This window comes from Epinephelus lanceolatus, chromosome 12 (assembly GCF_041903045.1).
Source record: "Epinephelus lanceolatus isolate andai-2023 chromosome 12, ASM4190304v1, whole genome shotgun sequence".
Classification (NCBI taxonomy): Eukaryota; Metazoa; Chordata; class Actinopteri; order Perciformes; family Serranidae; genus Epinephelus; species Epinephelus lanceolatus.
In genome coordinates this window covers 6,965,859-6,993,727 of record NC_135745.1, presented here as the reverse complement: position 1 = coordinate 6,993,727, position 27,869 = coordinate 6,965,859, and the positions used below count along the sequence as shown (strand labels likewise).

Below are 27,869 nucleotides of genomic sequence, written 5' to 3'. Positions count from 1 at the left end.
GAACATACATCTATGTGTAAGTTAGGGTTTCTGTATGTTAAAACATGAGATCAACTTTTTGATGGGACTTGGCATTGATGGCAGTGTTTTCATTCGAGTTCCTGTTTGGGTTTCTGTTAAATGAAGGCCCCCCTCTCTGATGCACTACAGCGAATGACTGTGTAATACCGCTGACTGCCAGAGGCCATTCAGTTGCACTAAGTTGGCAGTCATGTTCTGTGGTTTGGGCTCGGCTGAACGGATGGCCTCCATAATTGCGGTTTGACAGAGCTGCACAGTCGGTGTGAATTCCTGAGCCCTAGCTGGTGATCGTCAGTTCATTTATCAAGTCGGCTAAAACTATACGTGTTAGAGCCACTCAGTGATCACTTCTGGTTTCAGGTGAGGTGGAACTTGTGGAGCTGTTAATTATGTTGTTTGACTCAGAGGCTCACGTGACTGCCCCTGGCAGAGAGGCTTTTCATATTTCTTCTCACTTTGTCTAAACTGGATAATAGGCCACCTCAAGGTCAAAGTCCTGATATGGTATCTCAAGTTTGATTTTGAAACATGGTTTGCTTGGGGTTTCAACACAAAACAGCAAAGGAAATGCCTCTTCCATCCCATTCTGAAACCATCTCAGCAGTGTTTCTGTTTCCTTTCTCAGTAATTACCAATACCAACCTAAGTTAGCAGATTACATGACTTGATGTAGATATACTGCCCAGAGCTGCATCATAGCAGCACTGTCTACATTGTTGCTCTTTATTAGAGCTGCAACAATTAGTCAAATAATGGAAATGAAGTCTGTAACTACAGTGAAGGTGGATTAATTGTTAGCCATTTTTCAATCAAAAATTCAAATCATTTGATGGTTCCAGCTACTTCATTGTAAGAATGTGTTGCTTTTTATGATATTTTGATATAGCAAATGCAATTCTTTTGGTATTTGGGCTGTTGGTCTAACAACACAAGGCATTTTTAGATGTCACCTGCTTTATAGACCAAACGATTGAGAAAATAATCAGCAAATCAATCTAAAATGAAAATGCCTTTTGTTGTTACCCTTCTGTCTTAGTGGTTTCTTTTTGTTAAGCAATATGATTAATTCCTCCAGCATTGACTGTCATGACATTTTATTCAGGGTTACTTTTGAGATTTATCTAAACATGGACAGATTCACCGAACTCTGATATTGCAGTGCGTCTTGAAACACTAATCTGCAAATGAATCTGCTTTAGATAAACAATCCGATACGTGGTGCTTTCCCCCCTTGTTATGAATACTGTTACAATTATTTTCCATCAAATGTAATAATTTCAGTTTGCTGACAAAGAGTCTCTGGCACCATTATTTATGACGACCTTATAGTACCATTACATGTGAGGGATTGTCTGTTATAGAAATATGCTGTAACTGATGTGGAGTTTTCATTTCCTGACGACAGCATGAATGACTAATATGTACTTAGATTGTTAGTCAGCGTTGAGCGATCCATTTAATGATGTGCTGGGAATCACTTCTGAAAAAGTGGTGTTGGTTCACCACTAATAATGGAGAGCAGGAATGTCTTTCTCACAGGGATGATTGAGTCAGTTGATTTTTCTTTATCAAGTCATCATGTCCCTTTAAACTGCCCTGTGCTGTTCGTAGTACGTACAGGCTGTCACCTCTAGGTACACTGATTAACATCAGTGTGGTCTTGTGAAACCACAAAAGTGAACAAAACTTCTCAGTTGTGTTACTATGTGTTTTCTTTCTCTACAAGGCTGTAGGACAGACGCATGAGGGCCTGCAGTGCTGCTGATTAAACACATACCTATGTTACCCTCTGGTATTGTAGCCCACACTGAAGGTGAAAGAGGCAGGTGGATTAGTAGTGATGCTGTGGTGAAGGGCTGCAACCAACAGTAATTCTAGCAATTAATCTGTTGATTATTTACTTGTTGATTTTTCATTTGGTCCATACAATGTCAGAAAAGAGAACCAATAAAAACTGAGGATTCACAATTTCACAAAGCCAGAGTTGATACATTCATTTTCAGATGCTTGTTTTTTTTCTTTGTCTGACCTGATAGGATAGGAATCAATATATATTAAAGTTTCACAACAGACCTCTAAGAAAACTAGACAATATTCATACTCGATAAACATTAACCAGTGAATTTTATACATTTTTGCTTAAAGAAACTAAATGGTTAATCAGTTATCAAAATAGTTGCTTAAAAATGCTACCCAAAATGAGCAGCATTTCTGTGCTTCTGTACTGAAACTGTCATAACACTCTTTATTGGTTGTGAAGTTGTGTGATAACATACACATCATTGACAGCATGTGCATTGTGATGGACAGTATTTCCTCACAAAAAGAGGAAAGCAACAGGCTTTTTAATACTTGTGATTCACGTCACTGTGTCTATAGCCCCTTTTTACAAACAGGTCTCGCAATACTTCCGCAACAAAACCATTTATTACGCAGAACCAAATATTGCAGACACAGTGCCGCCCCAGTGTGTGAGTTTAGTCAGCATGCTGGAAGCAAAAGAGCCGTGATGGGCTTGACGTTCAACACAACAGTGTTGGTATCTAGTGTGACATAACGTACACATCAGGCAGCTTTTTCTAAATATTAACCTTTACTGTCTCTGTGACATGGCAGCTGATATTGTCCTCTGCTTGAGGGTTAGGTACTCCTGGACCTCGTTCTGTCCTCAGTTGTGGGCATTTTCGGCCTCTGCTCCTCTTCTTTGAGTTAGCTGCTAACTGCTTCTAGCTGCTTTTAAAATCTCCCGGTGGTAAAAGGGGCTTTTGAGTGCATACTAAATGGCAATAATGATAAGATGTACACACTGATGGGGCTGTGTTGCTGTGGGTGTGTTGCTACAGGTACCAATGAGAAAATTAAATATGAGCCACTAAGTCCAGTGTGAAGCTTATCAGATGTTAAGACACAGCACAGCAGTTTTATGCTCCTTTTGAGGAAGTTTTTTTTTTCAACTTGGGGAAAGTTATGAAGGCAGGAATGCTCTGCTCCCTTATCTTGTTGATTATGATGTGAACAGTACCTGGTATGTAAGCTTACATACGTGATTGGCCAGCACCTTATATTCCCAGGTGATGGGGGACAGCACAGCACTAGGTCAAAATCTAGGTTTTTCCTCCTCTGGACTTGTCACCACGTGTGTTATGGCAGAGGGAGGGGTGTGCGGTGGGCTAAATGCATCATCCTTTGATGAGATTTGGCGTCTAAAGCGGCACACTGACCGTTCACCTAATTCCTTCTGCAGTGACAGCTGGGCCTCAATGCCAAACTGTACGTGTGTGTGTGTGTTTGCTTACTATGAGAAAGAGACGAGAGTTCAAGCTCGGGCTGAAATGGCAGAGGAAGTGGTACAGAAAGTTATATAAAACAAAGTCGGGGAGAACAGAAGGCTCGTCTATTCAATGACTCTTAGACTGAAGGAGTTTTCACTCAGGAATGGAGGGATGAACAATAACACTGGAGAGAGAGGGCGAGATGATGAAATGGGCAAGAGGAGAGAGGTGACATGCAGAGGAAATGTGTCCGGCTCTGTCCAGGGTGCAGACACGTGTTATCTTGTGGGAGGCTCATTTCTTTAGGCCGGACAAAATATGAGGAGGACAAGTAGAGGAAAGAATCTTTTGCCTGCCTACTTTTAACTAAAGCTGTGATCCGATGAAAGCGCCAAGGCTGCTGCACACACAAATGCAAGCTTTCTCTCTCTCTCTCTCTCTCTCTCTCTCTCTCTCTCTCTCTCTCTCTCTCTCTCTCTCTCTCTCTCACACACACACACAAACACACACACACAAACACACACACACACACACACAGAGTAGCCAGCAAGTGCTTATACAGCTACATTTATTCTGTATTGTAGTGTTCACGCTCTAATGTAGTGTGCTTCAGACTGAGCTGACAGGAAATCAGTTGCCTTCGTAGTAACTTGCTGCAAAGGATGTGAAATTACACTCAATTACTCTCACCTGCCACACACGCACACGGTCACATGCGGAAACTTTTTTTTTCTTGCTGTAGTGATTGAAATGCACAGGAAGTGATGTAACTCCACAGTGCTGCTATTTCACCACTGTGAGCACAGGTTCTCTAATGAAAACAGCCGAAGTGCTGCTTTTGTGGTGGCAGTTAGGTGAGTCAATTAAAAAAATGGATGGTAAAAATGAAATGTTTCGTTAATGGTTAGGGTTTAAAGGGGGATAAGAGGGTTGTTAATAATGAATAATCTGCTCTTTGACTCCTGAACACAGAGTTTTAACTTGGTATATTTCTTACAACATTGCTAGGTATTAGGGTTTTAAATTAGGGATGCATGATATTATTGGTGCGTTATCGATATCGGACAATATTGGCTTTAAAATGAACTATCAGAGTTGCCCAACATGTTTTTACTTATTTTGCACAGTGAATTAATGTAAAATAAGTTGAAAAGCATTATATTTCATGTCTCCATCTGCTGTTTGGGCCATCACGATAAGAGTATGCATGCATGATATGATGTTAATTCTACTACAGGAGAGACTTGATGATCACTAAAATGAGGTGGAGAAAAAGTGGATATATCTATCAAATATCTGCAAAAAATCTAATACCATGCATCCCTAATTTAAACTGGAATACGATACTATATTGATTCTTTGGACAACCTTTCAGTATTTGCTGATATCAGAAGGTCTGCCACGATACCATTTCAATTCGATTCAGGTGTCTGATCGACATGAGACAATATCATTAAATATCATTAATGTCTTAGTCTGTGCAGCTGAACACAGTCTAAAGTGTGCGAGGCTGCTACCACTGTTTGAATGTTTAGGAAGTAGGTGTGCTTAGATAGAAATCGACGTGCGATGGGAATTTAAGGATAAAGGGTTATCTTAAAGATGACGATGCATATCCATGTTTTCACTTTGCATTGATATTGAATCAGTGATCATTAAATTGATATATCAGTACAGACTGTTGTACCATTACACCCCTGCTAGGTATGCGTGTGTCAATGCACATCTGTAGTATTTACTAGGGTCACGTCATTTTCAAACCAGTTTGATCTTAAGCTAAATATCGGAACAGTGTACCAAGCTATACCATTAGGTGACGCACTTGACTCAGCAGCTGAATTGTAACAACCATGCAGCATCTGACTATCACGTCACATTACGTAGCATTGGAGCGCTCTGTCCACACAGAATTCATTAAATATGCACTTTTTTTTTTACATCATGTAAACACACACCTGGACTGGCAAAACTGGAAATTGGCCCAGCACATAGTGTTTACTATGTGGCATGCTGGAACTCGTGTTCAAAAGTGTGGCCAAGTGAAGAGCTTCTATAGGTGTTTACTTCGTTTTATACAGACTTAACCGATGAAAACAAGTCATATCTTAACTTAAGCGCGTCTGAATTTCACACTTGTCAGACTGTATCAGGTCAGAAGTAATGAGAAGATGGACATGATGCGGCCAGTATTTTCTCCAATTATTAGTGCACATATAGCCCATGCGAGGGTTATAACCTTTCAGATGAACTACTTTTGGTAAAGATAATAACTTTCAGTCACAATCAGAATTGTTATACCACTACTATTTTCACTCTCAGTTGTGGGGAAATAAAAGTATCTGTAATCCAAAGCGCTCTCATACATACAGATTACAGTAGTGTTCGTCACTTTCCCCTTTAGCTCTGCACAGTTAGTCAAGTTGGTAACAGTCTCATCATTTGTAGAAGTTGTTGAGAAATCATCAAGGATGATTTGATCAGAACCAATTAGTGGTTTAAGTGGTGATTGAACCAATTACTAACTTAATAGATATTGTTCCATGCGAATTAATGTGTTTGTAGCTCTGGCTCTTGAGTCAACGAGTTTCTAGGGATGCAGTGAGAAAATGTTCTCATGACAATGGTGTTACTGATAACACCAGACGTTTTAAAAGATGCATCGATGACGCTCAATATTTGAGTGCTTACTTTGATCTTTAATGTTAGATCTTCCCCTCACTTTGAACAAAACGGAACAGGAACAGTTGGTGTGGCTGTGGCAGCACCTGCTTTTTAATAAACTTGCCAAAGTTTTTTTCTGTTGGGCTCTGCGGCAGCTCCCTCCTCCTCTTCATCTCCCTCTTCTCTCACTGGGTGTGCTCTCCGCCTGAGAATGACTCCTCTTAGTCTCCTTAGCATTTAGGTCATAGTCACTATGGTAGCACTGGTCCATGAATGGTGCCTCGTGCATAAGGTCTGCACAGAGCTCTGTGCTGCGCCTCTGCTGCTGTGGCTGTACGAAGCAGACACTTTCAGTTTAGAATTATAGCGTCTGTCATCCGACTAAGAATTGACAGAATGCTTAGTCTTTTTTTTTTATATACACACACACATATATATATATATATATATATATATATATATATATACACACACAAATTGTTTTTTTTTTATATATGTTGGATGTGGATGTTGATATGTGAAAAGAACTAAATGGGTTTTATTTCTGTTCTGTCAAAAGTGTGGGACACACCACACTAACAAGGGTGACACATGCTCACCGATGGCCTAAGTTTGACCGACTGTCTGCTTGGTGTGTCAGGGCCTTAACACTGGAATAGGGTTGCAACGATGTGAAATTTTCATGGTGCAGTAACCATCTCAGAAAATACTGTGGTTTCACTGTATCACGCTATTACAGAATATCAGTCAGAATGACCCTTAAAGGAATGAAAATGATGGTGTTAGTTTTATATTTAGTATCTTAAATGAAACCTGAAACCACTTTTTAATGAAGTATGTGTAAAGTCTTCCTTTGAAAATAACGATATCATGGATACGCAAATGTCCACAGTATGATAACCATCAATTTTCATATCACAGTATACCTTGAGATTGATACACCGCTGCAACCCTACACTGGAAACACAGACTACCACAGCAGCCCACCAGCCACCGTGGTGAATAGTGATGTTGGTCTATCTGACTTCCATGCTATGTTAGCAACTGAGCGATTAGCACACAGTGGTTATACCACATTACATGCATAGATAGAATCACTGCTTAAACAGACAGCTGTGCCTGAGTACCACTGTTGAGACTTCAAGAATAACAACGAAGTGTACTGACTTATGTATCTGTGCATGCCCTTGCCTGTTGCTGACTATAATATAGTAAAGAGTTAGGCAGCACCTGTCTTCCTGTCTGTGTGTCGGTGGCTTGTTTATGGTTCAGAGAGACATGGAGGAAAAGGCTTGTTAATTGCTATTTACACAACAGGAGTGGATGCTCCCAACAGAAGGCCCAAAGGGCTGAAGGAAGTCTGTTTTACTGTAGTCTTTGTCATGCTAATGGTGACTATTGGATTGCTACTTTCTGAATGGGTATTCTTTGTTGCCGCCCAAAAACTCAACTGTGAATGGTATTTTAATGGATATACAGCAAAGCAACTTTTATAGATACTCATTGGGGGACATTGTGGCTACTAGAGACTTCTACTGGCAGAGAAATTCTTTGGTCTTTGGCTGGTTATTTGTTACCTCAAATGTTGAATTATTTTATGTCCATTCAGAAATAATCCTCTGCTCAGTGTCTGCTTGATAGATCTAAGAATATCAGTTCAACTTTGTTTTTCTGTAGTCTTTACAAATGAGACAAATGGTGGAAAATTCTTGTGTACTCACACGTTTTTGTCTCCAGGATCACTTCAGAGAGCAAGGTAGATTTTAAAGCTAAAGCTTTCTGAGTTTCTGGCAATAGCAGATGGTGGAAGGAATGAAAAGCTGGTGGACAAATCAGTTCCAACATTTTTATCCTGTTGAGTAAAGCTGAAGAGAAAACATCTGCCTTGTGACAGGAAGCAGACGGGTTTATGTGAAGTGCACCAGCACTAACAATGCTGCCACACAGCCATACAGAATCCACAATCCACAATTATTGTTGTAATTACCAAATAGTTAATATCACAGTGAGATACTAATAGCTCTGTGATGGACTAGCAAGGATATACCCCACCTCTTGCCTAATGCAAGCTGTGATAGGCCTTAGCTGGCTGTGCACTCAAACACAGCCTGCCACTAACACTTCAGGTGCCCCTCTTGAACTGAGCCGCCCAACCACAACAACCTGTAACTTCAGTTCCTGCTGCTACAATAACGCAAGTTATTACTTAAGTGATTTTGGGGCACAATTTAGTTATTTAATTCTACAAATTATTTATTAGAAAAAAGAAAATGAGTAATTTTTGCACACTATTTCACTTGAAGAAATAATTAAACGTTTTACCCCTGATACCTGCCGGGCTCTGTAATGAACCGATAAGTGGATGAGGAAAATTAGTGGGAGGGAGGAGTGGAGAGTGGAGGAGGAAAGAAATTAGGTGAAAGGGGGGAGGGGAACTCTGTAGCGGCAAAAGTTGACTTGGGTGTTGTTGGGTTTTTTTTATTGGCTTTTTTTTTTCGCAGTTAAGAGGCAAGAGGCAAACCTCCTCCACCTTCTCCCGCGTCCTGGGCTCAGATATAAGGCCTACACACACTTGTTCATTCGTGCTTAGATCCACCTACCTCCACCCTATCACTCATGCAGACTGCATGTCGTCACTCAGATGTTGGTTATGTATACTCACCCCTGGAGTCCTCAATGTTTCAGATTTTTACACACTCGTATAACAAGTTTATTTTAAGTGAAGTAGACTTGCTGTACATGTGCTTATTTTCCTTTTACTCAGGTAGATCAACAGAAACACAGAGGCTAAAAGTAGCAGGTTGCTAACTCTTCACACATCTGTCGAGACTGACTGGTTAGTTAGCCAGCTGAATGGCTTGCTGACCGAGTTGCTACAGACTGGCTGGTGTAGGGAAAAGCTCTCTGGCCTGCTGGTTGGCTGGTTTCTGGCTGGCTGGATGGCAGCTGCTGCTGTTCAAACAGAGTTGCATCTGCTAGGCCCTTTTGTTCTAATACATACACACACACACACACACACACACACACACACACACATACACACACACACTCAATGACTCTGAGTGTGTGTTTGAAAAGAAAGAAGTTCTTTTGTTTGGTAGTAAAATTGAGGTGGGGGAGGTTTTGGGGGCAGTGCTAAAATAAAGTGTGTGTGTGTGTGTGTGTGTGTGTGTGTGTGTGTGTGTGTTTCGGGGTGTGTGGATGTGAAAGGATTTTTTTTTTCAATGAGTGAATGTTTTTTTTCTGGGGTGGTTACAACTGATTAACTTGCTAAACATGCAAGTTAATCCGGTGCACCTCTGCTCAGCAGGTAATGAGGCTGCTTGTAAATGTGGCAACAAATGAGTCTGTATGATGCACCATTTAGAGAGTGCTCAGGGCTGTGGGGAGACGAAAATCTCGATTTCCTGGCCAATATTGCAGTATGAATTGAGATTTTTTTTTTTTTTTTTTTTTTAATCAAGGCCTGTACTGGTGGTGATCGTGTGTGTGTCTGTAGCCCTTTTTAGATAGGAACAGGGGTTGCGTTAACCAGATATTCTCGGTCATTGACCGTTTTTTTACAACAATGACCGCAAAATCTGAAGGCCGTCGGTCATTTTGACCGCTTGCAATTACCACCCCTGCCCACTAGTGTTTTCACACTGCAGAGAAAAAGTCATTCATCTGCTTCATGTAGCGTTGTTGACATAACGCCCTGGACACACCGGACGCTGAACCGAAGCGCAGCGCCCAGCAGCGGAGGCAGTTTTCAATCGGTACCAATGTTAACCTATCTGACTGTCCACACAGGCCACTGAGCAGAGCGGCCTGTGTGACGGAGGTGGAGGCAGCACTTCAGTTCGGCGTCTGGTCTATTTTTCATGCGAGCCGCGAGCGCTTCTGTCAAGCTGGATAGAGCAGATCGTACAGCATGCACTGTGGAACGTGAGGAGAAAATACCGTGTTTATAATTTAAAAAAACAGTGCATAACCGAACACATTTTTCAATACCCTAATCACTTCATTACAATTTTAATTTTGTGTCACCGAGCCTACAGGCATAACTACATAACGCCCTGGACACACCGGACGCGTTAGTGCCATCCGGTGTGTCCAGGGCGAAGCCTAATGGCACGGGTGTGTGGATGTCTGTTCATCTTTTCGTTCATGTCCTTATTAATGCACACTTTATAACTTGCTTGTTGGATTTATTAAAAACGAACGAATGAAAACTAAATGTCTTTGAATATCCTTATTATCATTTAAAAACGAAATTAAAATGACCGGTAAAAATAGATTATGACCGGATTTTTATGTCAAAATGACCGGCGACGAAAAAGTCTAGCGCAACGCCTGGATAGGAATTGTGCAAATTTTCAGGAAAGCCCGATCAGTCTTTTTTCAGCATTGGCAGTATAAAAACAAAATCAGGGAGTTCGGCAAAATGCCGCCTACCTACTTTTGTTTATACAGAATGTGCCTTTTTCGGGGCAATGGGGGGCGTGAGCAAGTAACAAAACGTGTTGCTCAGCGTGTGACGTAAACAGTGACATGGGAGGGAAGCCGCGGCTGGTCAGTCCTTCAACGATTCTCTCATAAGTCGGCCCGTTCTTCAACGTCCCCGTCATTTGACGGTTAATGGCCTCTTCATTTGCGAGGGCAAGGAGGGCGTGCAATTCTTTGTCTCCCCAGGTGCTCATCTTTACAGTGTCTGAGTGTCTATCAGGTTTGCGTTTCCCTCTTGTTACTAGCTGCTCGCTAATTCCTGCCATCAGCTGTTTCCTGTTTATCCACCGTCAGTGGGTCGCATGCGCGGCATCATCAACAGCTCCTCCCTCAAGTCATCAACAGCCCCTCCCGTTGCGGAAGGCTGCCGCGGTCTTTTTAAACCAAAAAAGTTCCACCAATATGACTACCCTACAAGGCGGAAAATTGGGCACCTCAGATCAACTTGTCAGTCCGGCTCTGTGTCTAAACGCTCCCAACTTGCCGGCAAAACGGCCCAACATTGGAGGAAAATCTGGCAGTGTAAAAGGGGCTTGCGTGTAGGGGGGTCTACAGGATTTATTTGTGCTTACTACTGAGCATAACCACAAACTTGTGAACTTTTTTTTCTAAACTTTTTATTCGATACAAATATCAGGGAAACTTTGTGATTCTCAATACCCAGTTAAATACTGCAGTAAAAAAAAACAAAAAATTAAACCACAGAGCCCATGTACTTAAACATACACCCCTTCATTAAAAACATTTAAATCAGATTTAATTTAAATTGTATTATTAATCCCTAAAAATGTCGCTGCACTTGTCACCTTATTCCACATTGTTGTTGTTCTTCGTGCTGATAGACATACTTCTTCGTCCTTTGGTATTTAACAGCAGACTCAGGGTTTCCCAGACATTCATTTAACATCTGCCCGCCATGTTTTTATTTTCTGTCTTTGGAGCTGCGTTGTTGGAATATATATATATCGTTTGGTTATTCATTGCTCCAAACTCTAAAAATGCAGAGCGTTCTCTGGGAACAGACGGAGCAACAGAATGTCAGGCGCAGTGAAAGTGAAACTTAACCTTTCGTTGCTCTGGGTCAAAAAGTTCCTCTGCAGCAGCTGCTTCTCTCATCCAGCGAATTCTTTTTTTTTTTTTTTGTAGCTATGACAGAATTAGTGTGCTATGGCTTTGTATTCCTAGATACGTTAATGATGATAAACTGTCAGTCACTTTTAACAATGTAAGTTTGCTATTTAACTCATGACCCCTAATGTTAATGCAGTTGAAGCTGCTAGCTTTTGCTTTGGTTTATTAACAACCTGTATGAAAGCACAATATCACCATTCAAACATCACCACCAGTGAGCTGAGATTCATCGACATCCATGTATGTCAACAAAACAGTGTTGTACTTCAGTGTCGACTTGTGCCATTGTGCACGCCAGTATCGATAAAGCAATGTCTTTGCTCAAACAGAATAGCAGTGGGCAAACTTGGCATGTTGCTATATTATATATTTTGAGCCATCATATTACTGTAACAAATTCACAGCAATTATGTTATCAACCCCTTATTCACACAAGAAAGGTTAAAGACAAGATACTCTCAAATTAATAGTACAAGGCTGCATGTTTCAAATCATTGGTGGCAGAAGTTATATAATGAACCTGTTTGTCAATATGTCTTTTTAAACAGACCTGGATAATTGCAGAAAGTTAGTCATCAAGAAGCTTTCTAACTACATTTAACACAGTCCAGCTTTCAGAACAGCACTTCATTTGAGGCACACAGCACACCTTTTGGTCTCATGCACTAATTTCATTTTTGTCTTTCTTGCTCCCCTCCCTCTTCTCTCTTCGGTTCTTTATCTCCCCCTCCCTCTGTCTGTCTCTACAGGAACCTTAATTAGGACCATGGAGTAGCAAGCTTCAAATTAGCAGCTAGCTGATTAGCTCCTCACTGCACAACACACCTCCCTCCATCCAGTCCCCTCCATCTGTGGGCCCCCCACCCAGCCATGGCGGACCCAGGGATGTTGAGTTTATTTGGGGACGATGCAGGGCTCTTCTCAGATGGATTAGATGGTTTAGGAGACTGCTTCCCTCAGCAACCGACCCCTGCCCAGTCCAACCCTTTAGCCCAGCAGACTAATCCCTCTCTGAACCATGAGCACCAGGGAAACAGGGGTTACCACCAGGGGATGATCCACGGTGCGGGGCCCGGCCCGGGGCAGCCTAAATTAGGACAAATGTATGACCACGGCCCCTACACAGGCTACGATCAACCTGGCGCCCCCGGAGGACGAATGATGGCCCAGAATGGTCCCAGCCAGGGGCCACCAAACGTGAACACGGCCATGAATGGCATGGCTTCCCACTACCATAATAACCCAGCTAACTCTAGCAACCCCCACCATGGGTACCCGGGTGATGCCGGGGGAGGAGGAGGAGGAGGAGGTGGGGGTGGAGTTTGGGGCCAGCAGCAGCCCCAGCAGCAGCAGCAGCAGCAGAGCAGATCAGCTTATCAACAGCCTCCGACACAACCAGGGGGTGGACCCAACCAGATGGGAGGCTACCAGATGTCTCAAGGCAACTATGGTGGGATGCAAGGCCCGCCTACACCAAGTGCAGCTCGCATGAACCAACACTACCCTTCACAGAGCATGGCGCCCCCTCCTGCTCAGGACCCATCTCACTACCTGGGACATGTTGGAATGGGGGGCCCCCAGATGAGACACCCCCAGCCCCAGTCACAACCCCAGGGCTATACCAACATGGGCCACACACCCCGATACCCACACTCCCCCTCCAGACAGCCTCCACACCCCCACCAGCACCAACAGGGTATGGGGGGGTTTGGGGGTAGCCAGTACCCTGGTTATCAGGCCCAGTATGGAGCCATGGGGCCTGGGATGGGCCAGGGTGCTAATGCCAACGTCAGTGCTAACACCAGCCAGGCCATGGGACCAGGGCAGCTTGGGCAGAGGTTTAACCAGGGATCAGGCCCAGCAGCTGGCCAGCAGGGGCAGCGATACCCCCCTGGACCAGCTCACCAACCCCAGCCCCATCAGACCCACTCTGCCCCGATGCAGCAGCAGGCCGGGCAGCAGAGCCAGCCTATGCATCCCCAACACCCCCAGAATTTGCCCCAACCCCAAAACCAGCCCCAGTCCCACCTTGCCCCCCCAGCTCAGGGATCTTACCCCTCCCCCTCATCGATGTCCCCCATGAGGGTTTTGGGAACCCCAACACCTCCTCCGCAGCAAGGCAGACCTCCTAGCGCAGGACTAGCCGGAGCCCCAGAGGTTACAGGGTACACAGCCCTGCAGTCACCACCCAATGCTATGGCCCATCCACAGAGAACTCCCCAAATGCCCCTGTCTGCCCCACACCCCCAACACCAGCAGCCCCACAACATGCCCCCCAACCCAGGGCAAATATATCCAGGCATGGGGCCGCAGCGTGGACCACAAATGGGGCCAAATAGGCCTCAGCTCCAGCAACAGCAAGGTAAGCACACAACAGTCATATGTTGCTTTTTATTAGTCGTCGGTGAAGATTCTCAGTCATCCAGGTTTTTGATTAGTCACTTTATTGGCACCCATTCAATCCAATCACTTACACTATTAAAACAGAGCAAATAAGTTGTGCAAACTGAAAAATTGAGAAATATAAAGAGTTTTCTTGACATTTGCTGTTTTATACCCTGCATGCAGTGTGTACGTATGAAACAGAGCTGTTAGAGTTACTTAGGATTACACAGATGGTTTTAAACTAACGCCAATATGTCACTCCTGGTGTGATTCAGTCTTTACACTGTTTGTGCTACATATTCGTAACAGTTGAAATGAGGACAGAGTAAAAGTACATTTGTGAACATTACACATATTTGAAGAAGAAAAAGCTTTAGTTGTTTTACATGTCTCTTCCTCATAAAATACACACAATCCCTAGATATATCAGAGGTCAGATGACAGTCAGGCGATGGTGCACACTGTAGATGTTGTAGCAGCAACCCTCCAGTTGCCAAATCACAACTAGACTACAGTTCAACCAGGGGTCAATCATGTAGTTACTAATGCGCTTAAATCCTGCATTTACACAATGGGAATTATTGAAGTAATTTAGTTACTTGATATGGTCTGTGAGCCAGTAGTGTTCATTTATTTTACACATAATATCAGCCACTCTGTTTAGCTCTTTGTTTTCAAAGCCACCTAATGTGTTTGTTACTGTTTTTTTTTAACAAATGTTTTATGATGGTTTAGTAGTGAAAAAAGAAAAGGGAAGTATTGGCTCTATTTCAGTGTCTTGGTGATGGACAGGAGCTAAAACATGTTGAATCATACATCCATACAGTCAGTGATGCCTCTCCCTGTCTCTGCTCCCAGGGCCTCTTGAAGCTCCAGTCAGCCAGGGGGGAGACCAGCGTCTTCTCCAGGCCCAGCAGCAGGCCTCTCGAAGCGGGCAGCCCCTGCAGCCCGCTCCCATGGGTTTCCAGGGCCAACACGGAGTTCCGGCCCCAAACCAGGGCTTGGCACCACCTGCCCAGAATGCTCAGGCGCAGCACGCACACATGCCCACCCAACCCCACCACCTGCAGAGCACGCCACCTCCCCCCAACCAAGCCTCCCACCCATGGGCACCTCCGCCTCCTGCCTCCCACCCGCTCTCCTCACCCCCTCTCACCCCACAGAAAGTGCCTCACGTACAGGTGAGTCTCCGTCAGACAGGCACTTTGATGTGGTAGCGTCGCTATGTGTGAGTATGAGAGAGATCAAGACTCTGCATTTGTTTTCATGTGTGGGTGTATTTCATGTGAGTGTTTATTTTTCATGTGGGTGGGGGAATGTGTGTGTTTGGAGTGTAAGGGAAGTGTGCGGCGTGTGTGTGTGTGCATAAATGTGTGTGTACATGACATTTGAGAACACAGCGGTGCATTGGGCGCTGGTTCAGTGGGGTTGTGTGTTCATATCGGTGTGTGTTTTTTACCTTTTGTGTCTTCTGCTGTCGGCCCTGTGTGTGGTTGTGTTTCCGCGTGTGTGTGGGGAAATGGATTTTTGCAGCTGTTTGTTTCCTGTGAGCTGCATATCCTGAGACGTGCACAACACACATACGTGTGCACACACACAGAGGCGCCACCAGCATAATCTCTCCTCCCTCTTGCTCCCACATCTCCCCCTCCTCTATAGAGGAAACCTCCCTTCCTGTCTCCCTCCTCCCCGTCTCCTCTCTTTCCGCTCTCCCTCTCTGCCTGTCTGCCTGTCTGTCTGTCTGTCTGTCTCAGTGTTTGTCTTATCCATTTCAGGGGTGTCATCTCTAAGTTAATGTTGTGTAGCCGGATGTGCAGAGAGACAGACGATTTGGAAAAGAGGGAGACAGTATGGAGGGGAAAAAAAGCTTGGGAAAGGGGGGGTGATTAAGAGATTGGGGGAGGGGAAGAGGAGAGAAGTGGGAAAACAGGCAAAGATCTCAAGAGAGGGAGTCCAGGATCTCTAGCAAAGGAGACAAGGAGGCGGGGAGGGCTGTTGGGAAGAGGTTAGCAGTTCTCAATGGCAACCTCCATGTTTGTGTTTGTGTGAGCGTGCACTGTCGCTGTTACCCGCGTCACATGCCCTCAGCTTCCATTAGCTTGTTTTGTTGCTCAAAGCCCCCTTTCTCCACTGACCCATTCACACACAATGGCAGCCCTGTGGCCACACACACACACACGCACACACACAGATCTAGTCCTCTTTTTTCCCTTCTATTCTTGTTCACACTACTCCTCGCTTACTACTCCCCCACCCCACCTCCGAGCCTGCGCCGCTGCGTTTTGTGGTTGACATTTCAGCCGTCACTCTTAATTCATCCAGCACTCCTGACCTAGATGCCAGGTTGACTGGTGAGCCCCGCACCGCGCTTGGGCGAGCTGCATGTGCCGCCCCTAACCCGACTCTAGCTGCAGGCCCGGCAGCCCCTGTCATTACACACACACACACACACACACACACACACACACACACAGTGTGGCTTGGGATAGTGTGGTCTGGAATGGGATGGCAAATGTGCCTGGAGAAATAGGATAGCCTAGCTAGAGGAGTACTTGGGGTGTGTGTGTGTGTGTGTGTGTGTGTGTGTGTGTGTGTCACAGGAAGGGAGTTCTGTGCCTCATGATGCACTTGTTAGAAAGAGCCACATACACACCAAGCTGGTCAGTCAGTCATAATGACTGTATGTCTGGTACTCTAAGCTCCATCTGTTCGCTAAGCATGGTTATTACACATGCACGCACACTACCCCACACGCACACACAGACACACGTGTGCCTTCATCAGCAGCTCAAGGTCACAGCTCTGGCAGAGAGCTGTGCTGTGACCTTTATTCTACATCTCACACACACACGCACACATGCACACACTGTGTTGCGTGCAGCACTTTAGTTGACATATAACATGCCTGTCTTGCCCCTCCCCCCGCTCATGCATGCTGTCAGCGAGCTGCTATACCATCCAGCTTGCCGCAGCTTCTAGGAAATGCTCCTCTAATGTTTATTCGACTCTTCTTGTTTGTTTGGATTTCAACAAATGTAAAATTTTTGTTCACTGGTTGACTTGAAAGTTCTCTAAGACATTACATCAGGAATTCATGTTAGCTGTGTGCTGTAACAGAAACATATTCCATACGAATGTATCTTAACATATTTAACATATTTGTGTGACTTGTTTGCCTCGTTTCTCCTCTCAGGCTCTCTTTTTGTAAAGTTTAGCCCAGTTGTTCATCAGAACAGATATATAGAACTGTTGCTGAGATGGCCATGTCATCAGTCCTGTCAGAACAATGGATACCTGATGGTAAATGAAGTGAAAAATAACCTATGGAGAGCCACGGCAGATCAGTTTGGCTGCATCCTTGTCCTGAAAAGACGGCACACTTAATCATCCTTTGAGGACAGATAATACGAGCACCGGCGTGGTCACCTTGCCAAGCTAGTGCCCTGTAAGCTGATTCATCTCTGGTTTAGTGGTTGAGTGATTTTTATTTCAAACCCACCTCACCTATTTGAAGAGCTGAAACATGCAACTGCTGCTGCAGTGTCTGAACAGAGAGGAGGTGCTTCCTTCTGTGCACACTAGGGCTGCCACGATTAGTCGACTAATCGATGACTAATCGACTATTAAAATAATCGGTGACCATTTTAGTAGTCGACTAATCGGTTTGAGTCATTTTTCATAGAAAAGTACTATAAAAGTACCCCAAAATACTCTTACTGCAGCTTCTTACGTTCAGATATTGGCAGCTTTACACACTCTCCCGTGACAGTGAACTAAAACCCTTTGGCGTGAGTATGAAACAAGACATTAGATGACGTAATTTTGGGGTTTGGGAGAGACAGACAGACATTTTTCAACATTTTAACACATTTTTCGATGAAATGATGAGTTGACTAATCGAAGAAATAATCGACAGATTAGTCGACAATGAAAATAATCGTTAGTGGCAGCCCTAGTGCACACTGAATGATCAGATATTTTATCATTGAGAGACAAGACATTGATTCTTGGCATCACACTTTAGTGTTATATCATGTAAGATATCTGAGCTTTCAAATGTGCATCAGCTATCTGCACAAATGAATGGTTACATTCTCAGACTTAAGACAAGGGTGTTTAGAATTTATTTTATGAATTGATTTGAAACTCAAAGTAAAACTTCATATTAAATGGCTAATTATGTGTAGCTAAAGGGGCAACTATGAAGCACTTGTCAGGCAGCAGAGAGGTGAAGAAAATGAAGAAATAGATGTCTTTAGTTTTTAAAGCCTGTAAAAACTATGCTTCAAACCTAAGTATTTATTAACATTTTAGATGTATAACCATAAATGCATATAAAGGTATTATTTTATTTAATAGTGTTAAAATTAAAGCGTAAGCTCAACAGCTCTATAAGAACTATGTGGGTGCAGGACGGGATCACGGGCAATATGGTGTGCGTTTTGACTGTGTTATGCTTGCGGCCCACCGCGAGAGATTAAAAAGGCAGAGAGAAGCAGTTAGCAGCTAACTTGAAGAAAAACAGCGACCGAAAATGTACACAATTTAGGAAAACAATTAAATCTGGGAGCCCCTTACCCTCCGAGCAGTGCACGAGATCAGCTGCCATATAACAGGATGCTAAATGATAGTTGTTGTCATGTTAATGTCATTGTTATTATTTATAAAGCACTGCCGATGCATATGTTATATGTAACATTAGAGGCCAACACTTGCTACATGTCACGCCTGTCTCACCTTTTACCTCTTTTACTTCAATGATGCTGTGTTTAAATCACACACTGGAGCAGTATGATGCCGTCGTTTGGTTCTGCGTAAAAATGCAGAGGAGGCATAAAGAAGGGACTTTGTAGTGGCCCTGAAATGCAATCTTTGGGTAAATAGGGCTATGGTGACCAAGTAGTGCAACATTTGTCATCAGGTTCTAATTTAAATGCTAAATCCTGATTGGTACCCGGAAGTAAGAGATATCAATCTGTAATGTGTAAGAGCCAGACTGTTCTGAACTTTCAAGAACATTTTCAGTTTTATAGACTCCTGAAAGTGTTGTTTACTGCAGTTTTGTGTTCGTTGCCAGTTCAGCGTCCATCTGACTGAGTGACCAAAGCTAGTGCTCCAATGTTTAGCCAAGCTTCACAAAGAACAGTAGTGATACAGCAAAATGTAATTGCTGTGCAAAAATGATTTCATGCAGGGGAGGAAGTCCATCTTACATTGCAAAGCATTTGCTGGCAGTATAGTGATGAGTTAACTTTCAACTTATGCATGGCTACACAGAATAATCCTGTGTTTTACTTCTTTTTTTACCAAGAGAATCAGAATATATCAACCACTTCTTTTGACACATATGGTTTACTTAAATAATATGAAACCCTATTTTAGAGACCTCCGGTTTGAGGCTATTTTTAATTGACTTGAGCCTGACTCATATCTGCTTGCAGCTAACTAGCTTTTCACAGTCTGGACCATCTTTGAAGAGTAAGAAAAGACAGCCGTAGTAACATTATGTTAACAGGAGCTTTTTATTTCTTTTCTGTGGCAGCAATCACAACATGCAGCCTTTCACTAACTAGTATTCTGCAACCTGAGCTTATCTACACACTTAATGGCTGGTTAAAGTAACCTTACTACCCCTCACTGCATGAAGATTTATGTGGCTGTAGCCATGTGCTGGTACTTATCTCAACACCTGGAAAGACTTTGACAACAAACCTGCAAGACTCTTTCACACACTCACAAGGCCACCTCCTTTAAAGGGGCAGGCTCGGCCAGTAACACACAAGTGCAGTGAGGCCGTGGGTATGCTGACCTGGAGGTAGAAAAAAAAATTGGACATGGTTTTTCATGTATGTCCATTATTTAGTTTTTGAAATAAGCCCATTTTTATGAGCAGAGTGAAAAGGCATTTATCATTCATTCTTCAGACGGCGCAGCATGGTTTTGCACCACACGTAACGTTGCTCAGTGACATCATTACAAGCATACAACACAATGACAAGGAAGGCAGCCTTAGCTTTCTAGCTATTATGGTTTTTATTTTAGATTGATCTATAGAAATGTGCAATGAACAACTTCCTGCAGCCATTATGGGGAAAGTCAGGCGTAATTACGTTGAAGTACCATGTTTGCACCACACTTGTTATTTCAGAACTGACCCAATTGATATGCTACGTGTCATATAATTTAGCAGCTTATCACCTTCCTACCAGCTAACTAGCCAGCTATCTTATTCACTGACCTGTTTTTTATTCCACCTTTTGTACTCCTTAGAGAGGTCTCTGTGTCATTGGGGTACTTGGTGAGGTTTGAAGTTTTTCCTCTCTTGCACGTCACGGTTCTATAGCGTCTTTTGCATACTGGCTTTGTTATGTCAGTGGGTTTGCCATTAGCATCGGCTCTGTAAGCAAAGTAGTCCCACAGTAGACTTCAGTGGCCCATTTAGTTAACAAGCACAGGACATGGAGGTATTTTTTCTGAAGATGACATGCTGTTTTTTGTCAGTGGCAGACATGGTGAGACATTGCTTTTCTCTCTCAATTGAAGCTGAGGCTTCGGGGATGAATGCACAGCTGCATATCCCCTGATCATGACACATTTGACCAACAAGCACCAAACACTGGGAATTTCTAATACCAAATTCCCTTTTTAATTAAAAAGTATTGAAAAAGTACGTACATTTTGGTATACAGCGCAACACTATCATGTTCATTACTTGATCAAAGGTACTACAACCCCACTTTGGCAATACTCACTACAAGTAAAACTTCTGCAGTCTAAACCTCACTAAGTACAAGTATCTAAGTATTACAGCAAAATTTACTTTAAGTAGTCATTGTGGATGAAAATGTTCCCTGTAAGTGTTTTATTATTATATATGGTGTTTTTGTTGTATTTTACTGCTGTAGATATTTATGGTTTTGCTAATTTTAACTTCTTTTGTCTCGTTTAACCTACAGCAATGCATCATATTCAATAAGATCATCATATGTTTGTAATAGCACTGTCCTGTGAGAACCTATAGGGAATTTACGGTATGTTATTTTAGAGAAAATGTGGTTTTCGAGACAAATATCGTATATTACGCAATAGCTTAAAAAAATCTCTATTATTTACAAGCCATATCGCCTGGCCATGGATGGATGGATGGATGGATGGATGGATGGAGTGAGGGTAAGGGGAGAAGCTGAATGATGGGTACTGTATTTCCTTTCACTCCGTCCTTTGGGAGTCTTAAGTGTTTCTGCCTGGTAGATGTAACCCCTCATCGCACTCTTCCTCAAGCTGTCCCACCCTCCTCCAGCATCCTCCTCACCCCTCCTCACCCCTCCTCACCCCTCCTCACTTACCTTCCTCCTCACACTCTCTCCTCCAACCTCCCCTCTGTCCTGCGAGAGATGAAACTCAACCCCCTTTATCTCCTCTGAGTCTGTTACATTAGCCCTGCAGTCATTCTGTTGGTGTGAGTGATTCATTGAGGTCTTTATGGATCTTTTTACATAAATTCAGTTATTGGTGATATTATTAGAACCTGTTTTGGAAGTGGATTCTAATGGTGTTTCAATGGAGAGAAGTGATGGATTTAAACCAGTATACCAGCGAGCTAAATTCACCCTGCAGAACGCCAAACCTGACGCAGGACTCGTGTGTGTGTGTGTGTGTGTGTGTGTGTGTGTGTGTGTGATTGTTTGTGTATACACTGTGTGTGTCTCCTTTGTCATTCGTGTGATTGATTATCTGGGAAGCTTGGCAGGAGGACAGATTTATCTCTTGGCACTGCATTCCCCCCCATCTCTCTCACTCTTTCTCTCTGCGATTGTCTCTCTATTTCCCTCTCTCTCCCCCTAGTTATCTCCCCCCTCTCCTTCTCCTCCCCCCTATTTGTGTGTCTAAATGGCTCGGTTTACGTGTGTGTCAGCAGGTGTTTGTGTGCATGTGTGCAGAGGTTTTGTGTGATGCCTGACCTTGCAGCAGTTTGGTGTGAAGTGTGTGTGTGTGTGTGTGTGTGTGTGTGTGTGTGTGTGTGTGTGTGTGTGTGTGTGTGTGTGTGTGTGTGTGTGTATACATTAGCATTCTCCTGATGGAAGTGGACTTTTCAGTGAAAGCACCCCAACTCTTTCCTCTTCCACGTGAACACAACCAAGCTATGCTAAGTGTGTGTGTGTGTGTGTGTGTGTGTGTGTGTGTGTGTGTGTGTGTGTGTACACACAGAGGGGAGCTGCTGCCGTGGCATTTTGCTGTAAACTTGCTGATGCTCACACACACCTCTTTGACACACACCGAAGTGCACGTGTGTTACACATGCACATGCGCACACTCTCAAAGGCATACTCCTATGACACACACACACACACACACACACACACACACACACACTCTCACGCATACTCCCTCGCTGCGCCTTTTTGAAGTATGGAGATAATTTATTCGTGTCATGATGCCTGATTTCCCATCTGCTACTGGGACCCTGAGCAGCTGGAGAGAGAGAAAGAGGGAGGAAGGGAGGGAGGGATGGAAGAGAGGGTGAGGGAGGAGAGGCAGCTGGAGAGGCTCCCAACAGCTGGTAACCAGTTGCCTGTCACAGAAAGCTTACTTGGGAGCAATGAGGGGAAGATGGAGGGAGAAAAGGAGAAAGGAGAGAGGATTTAGTCTGCAGGAGAGCAAAGTCTCAGCCCGTTTGTTTACAAAGGTTAGCCGGCTGGAGGAGGAGATGGGGGGGGACTGTAGCAACAGGGAGTCAAGAAGCAAGGAGGAAGGAGAGGGAGGAGGTTGCAGCCATGTGCGCGGATGGATGGATGGATGGATGGATCCCCTCTCCTCCCCTCTGCTCTGTAGTCCGCCATTACTGACACATTCAACCCCCACCCTGCAGAAAATATAGCAGTATTGACTTGACAGGCTGGCACGGCTGGTGTTGACGCAGAACATCAGCAGACACATTTCCTGGCACATGATCAGATCAGACTGATCCATATTTGATACTATGACTATATATTGATGACTATAAATTTAGCAGTTGAAAGAAAATTAAACTTTAAGTTTGGTTATTGCGTCATTTTTTTAAGCAAAATTCCAAAAATGTTCAGTTTCCAGCTTCTCCACTTCAAATACTGGTTGGTTTTCTTGGTCTTCTGTGGCAGTAAATAGAATATTTTGGGATTTTGGACTCTTGTTTGGACAAAACAAGACATCTCTGACATTTTATAGATGCAAATAACTGCCTTGTTAATTGATAATAAAATAACAGTTAATTGCAGCCCCAATTTGTAGTTTTCTTGTCATAGAATAATAATTATTTTTTATTGATAAATTATTTTGATCATTTTAACAATTAATCAATCATTAAAGGCTCAGTGTGTAAGAGTTAGGGGGGTTTGATGGCATCAAGTGGTGAGGATTGCAGAATGTGACCAGCTGAAACTTCTCCTGCTTAGAATTCCCTCTGTCCTCATTGTTCAGGAGCCAAATTATCTGCAGAGGTGTCTTCCTCTCTAAAACAAACAGACCAGGTGATTTAGACTGGTAACAACTCTGAAAAAGCTGTTTCACGTTTCAAATCAGTGTCTCCTCTATGTTGTTTGGCATGTCTGGGCTACTAGCCCAGTACCTGCAAATATGTGTTTATCTTTTTCTCTGCTAACTTACAATTCAGAGGTTCAAGAGGTTTTTTATTGGGAGCTGAATTATTCACAGAGGTCTCTTCCTCTCCATAACAAACGGACCAGGTGATTTAAAATGGTTAAAAACCCGAATAAAGGAGTTCCATGTTAAAAAAATCTGTGTTTTTCTGATGCTCTCGGTGTGAAGGGGCTGCAAACTGTAGTGGCTGATCTATGTATCTATCTAGAGCCAGTGTTTGGTACTGTAGAAACGTGATGGTGTAAAATGGCATTTCCATGGACGAGGACATGCTGTCTATATAGACATAAACATCTCATTCTAACGTAACAAATATATTCACTTAAATTATAAAAAATTCAAAAAATGATACACTTAAAAAATAAATTATGTTTTATTTCTGCCAATATATACTCCTAAATTGTACACCCTGGACCATTTAGTCAATGAAAAGTCATAAAATGGTAAAATCCCAATCACAACTTCCCGCAGCCCAGTGTGAAATTAAGCCACATTTTGTCTGGCCAGTCCTCACATTCGAGAAGCTGGTTGTTGGATGCTGTTGTTTGACATTTATATTAAAAAGCTAACTAAATATACCTAATTTCTTCTAAACACTGTGGTAGCACTAGAAATACAGAAAACAGCCAGTTTACTCTCATGCTTTCTGCACTGCAGCTTAACCAGCACTGACCACATCTGGCAAGTGGCCATACACACTGGTTTCCAGCTTTTGTTCACAAATGTTGTGAGAAGTTTCTCTGCTGAGGCCATGTGACTACTGCTGTGTGTATTCGTGGGGAAGATGACTGAACTTGGTTTATTTGAATTTTACTGTCTTGTTTTTTTCTAAAAAAAAGAATCTTATGTATTTAAGCATAAAGTTGCTGAAAAACGCAAATTAACTGATAACTTTCTCCTCCACCCCCCAGCATTCCCCCACCGACCTGTCAGGCGATGCCTCAATGATGGTTCCTGACAGGCCGACAGTTGGCGCCGGTGCCCCCGGCCAGCCTATCAGCACAGAGCAGCCCAGCGACCAGGAGACCAAGCCAAAAAAGAAAAGGAAGAAGAAAGCTAAAGTAGTGGATGGAGAGGAAGAAGAGGGAGGGAAGAAGGCAGCAAGAGAAGGAGCTGGAGGAGAGGAAACCTTGAAGTCAGAATTTCCCGGAACAGGAAGTGATGCGGGTGAACAGGTTACTGGCACAGGAAATGTAGAGGGAAGTTCACCAGTGGTGGAGGAGAAGAAAAAGCGAAAAAAGAAACCAAAGGAGAAGGCAGAGGGCAAGGAGGGCAAGGAGCCCAAGACCCCGAAGACACCCAAAACACCCAAGACCCCCAAAGAGCCCAAGGAGCCCAAGGAGAAGAAACCCAAGAGCTCCACGCCCAAGAACAAGACCCCCAAGAAAACCAGGTAGGAACAGCATTACATTAGTCACTGTGTATGCATGTGTGTGCATGCGTGTAAGCTGCCAGGGAAATGTCCTAAAGTAGTTCATGATTAGCACCATTAACTACTAGGTTGAAGTGTGATGCTTTCCACATAAACTTACTATATGAAACAGGAATTGGTCAAACAAGAGGCCCACAACCTGTCCATACCAGCAGATGCAAATACACTATGGGTCAAAGAACACTTCCATTTTTCCAGTTTTTGTTGTTCCTCTGAAATAAAAGCATAGAGCAAATAAACAATGGGAGATGAAAAGATAAATCATGGAAACATTTTGTGAAACATGATTTATTCAATTTTTTTACTAAGGAAAGTAGCCACCATTTGCAGATAACAGCTGAACACAATTCTTTCTACAAAAAGATCAAATAGTGTTTGAAAAGTTCTTCCCAACAATGTTGCAAAGGTTTCCCATTGCACTTGTAGATTGCTTTGCTTTCCCCCTCCTGTCCAGTTCAACCCCTAACAACAAACTGTGGTTTAACCATGGAGACAGTGATGCATGATTTTTAGACTGCTGTCTTGTTCTTTTCTTCTGAGGTAGTTCTGACAAAGCGTGGACGTATGTTTTGGTTCATTATGTTGCTGTAGGATGAACCACTGACCAACCAGCCGTCGACCAGAGGGTACTGCATAACTCAGCCATATGCTGTGGTAGCCCATTTAGTTCAGGTTTGGAAAGTGTGGCTCTACAGAAATGTTGCGGACACCATCATATTTTGTCATGCAATGTGATTAGGTAGTCATGGCAAGCCTCTCTGACACATCTACTAGAGTTTGTGTGTCCCAGCGTGACCAACATTGGGCAGGATCTGGTTGACCAGATCATCAAAATAGTTGGCAAACATGAGAGAATACCGACGTTGCATCTCCTCGGCCATGTCCCAAATTGGTTGGACCAAAACATATTCACCCTAAAGCTCCCTTGTTTGGTTCAGTGGACATACTGGCCACCTCCTTTCTTGTGCTCCTATTGTGTGAGCAGCAGTAAGTTTAGAATAACTTACTCACTCACTCACTCACTGATTTCATCAAATCCCTCCATCAAAATGCGAAAGGATACAGAGCAGCAAAAATATAGATACAAAACAAACAGCTGTCAGAAGAATGTGTATATACATATATTTGTATATACACTCTGATCAGGATGGTATAATTTGCCTAAACAAGCCGGCCTGACGAAAGGGTCTGGTGGCCATGGAGAAACCTTTGCAATTGAAAACATTGCGTGGCTCTAAGATTTGTGTTGAGTGACACTCATCAAAAGTGCCCACTGGCAGTGCTTCATGGCCCTGTCTTATTTCAACCTCTTAGCAGAGTTTTTTTTTTTTTACTGCCAACTGCTTTCCAAATCTGCAGCTAGAAGTTTTCTCCTCATAGTTGAAACTGAGCCGTCCCTAATTTGACCAGCGTTAAGCTGTCGTCCTGTGAGCAGCTGTTTACTCTCAGAAAGTTGTCCTCTGATTCCGTTGAGGCTTTAGGTCTGTCAGACCTCTTCTGGTCAGAGTCTCCTACATTTTTCAAGTCCCTCTGGATGGTGTGGAAAACTACTCCTGACACCTGGGCCTTTTTTTAAGAAGTTCTCCAAAGGAAAGACCTACACTTTTCAGGGTGTAAAAGGTCTGTCTTTCTTTTGTTAATTATGCTTTTGCCATTGTAATAGCAATATACCACTTCCTGCAGTGCATTATTGTCCAAATTATGCTTCAGAGGGTGTAGTTAACACAGTCTGCTCCAACACTACTTTTATACAGAGAGGGGTTGTGGGTAATTGACAAATGTTGGGACACCTGTAGGAGTTGTTTGCATCAACTTTGAAAAATTAATTTACTTCATCACTGCAAAACAGTTGTAAGTTGTTAACCCATTACTTGTAACCTCAAATTGGACTTTATATAACTCTGAAATTGCCATTATTTTTCAGTTTTTTTGTAACTTTAACTTTTTTAGCCTCTGGTAGTTTATCTCTGTACCATTTCAGGTTATTTACTAGACTTTAATGTTAGAATTAATGTTTTGTTGACACTGAATTTCCCTTACTCTGAATATTCAGAAGAAATTGTACACATTACTATGTGGTGCAGTCTATTCACTGAAAGACTTCTAGAGGAGGCTGCATATACATAAACACATGCACGTACACAAAGAGAGACACACACACACACACTATAGCCATCACTCATGTGACCGACCAGGGGGAACTGAAGGGGTCACAACCTCTGAGCTGTGAAACACCCGACTGCCACAGCGTGTGTGTGCGTGTGAGAGACTTTGTGATCACAGGGCCAAGTGAAGCGTGGAGTATGGACTTCTAGACAGACAGACAGATCTGAGGATCAATCACATTTTCTTCTGTAGATACTGATCAACAGGGTTAACCCTAGTATCGAATCAGTTTTGCTGTTCAGTCTTATTCGGTCAGCACTTTGTCTGTAACCCACTGGAAATGCCATTTTTTTTAAGAACAGAAAACATAATTATACATAATAAATCACTCAAACATGACATGTGCAGCTTTTTTCATTATAAAAGAGAGAAACTTTTGTTTTTCATTATGTAGTTTTGTTCATCTTTGCTGCTTAGTATCTTTTGATGTATTTGTATCGAACTGTCACAGTACGGAGGTTCAGTGCATGCAGCCAAATGCAGAATGCACATAATGTAGATTGATGTGTGTGATGTGGACCCTAGGTTAACAAGCACAAGTTTAGCCATTTAGTGTTGCAACACACGCTAATGTTAGCACTCAGGCAGATCATAGTGCGAGTCAGTCACACTCTGGCGTGCGCAAATGAAACAAAGAAACTGGAGGACCCACCTGCGGGTTCCTGGTCAAAAAAGAG

At 43.2% G+C, this 27,869-nt stretch overlaps 1 protein-coding gene across 2 annotated transcripts in view; it reads left to right on the top strand.

The window, feature by feature from the left end:
• The window catches only part of chd7 (chromodomain helicase DNA binding protein 7), a 95,464-nt gene that overhangs the window by 11,413 nt on the left and 56,182 nt on the right, over positions 1 to 27,869 (top strand). For both annotated transcript variants that reach the window (XM_033651020.2, XM_033651019.2), the window contains exons 2-4: positions 12,323 to 13,935; positions 14,817 to 15,139; positions 24,506 to 24,987. In XM_033651020.2, coding sequence (XP_033506911.2) covers positions 12,444 to 13,935; positions 14,817 to 15,139; positions 24,506 to 24,987 — 2,297 coding nt within the window. In that variant the 5' untranslated portion in view covers positions 12,323 to 12,443. The remainder of the gene's footprint in view (positions 1 to 12,322; positions 13,936 to 14,816; positions 15,140 to 24,505; positions 24,988 to 27,869) is intronic.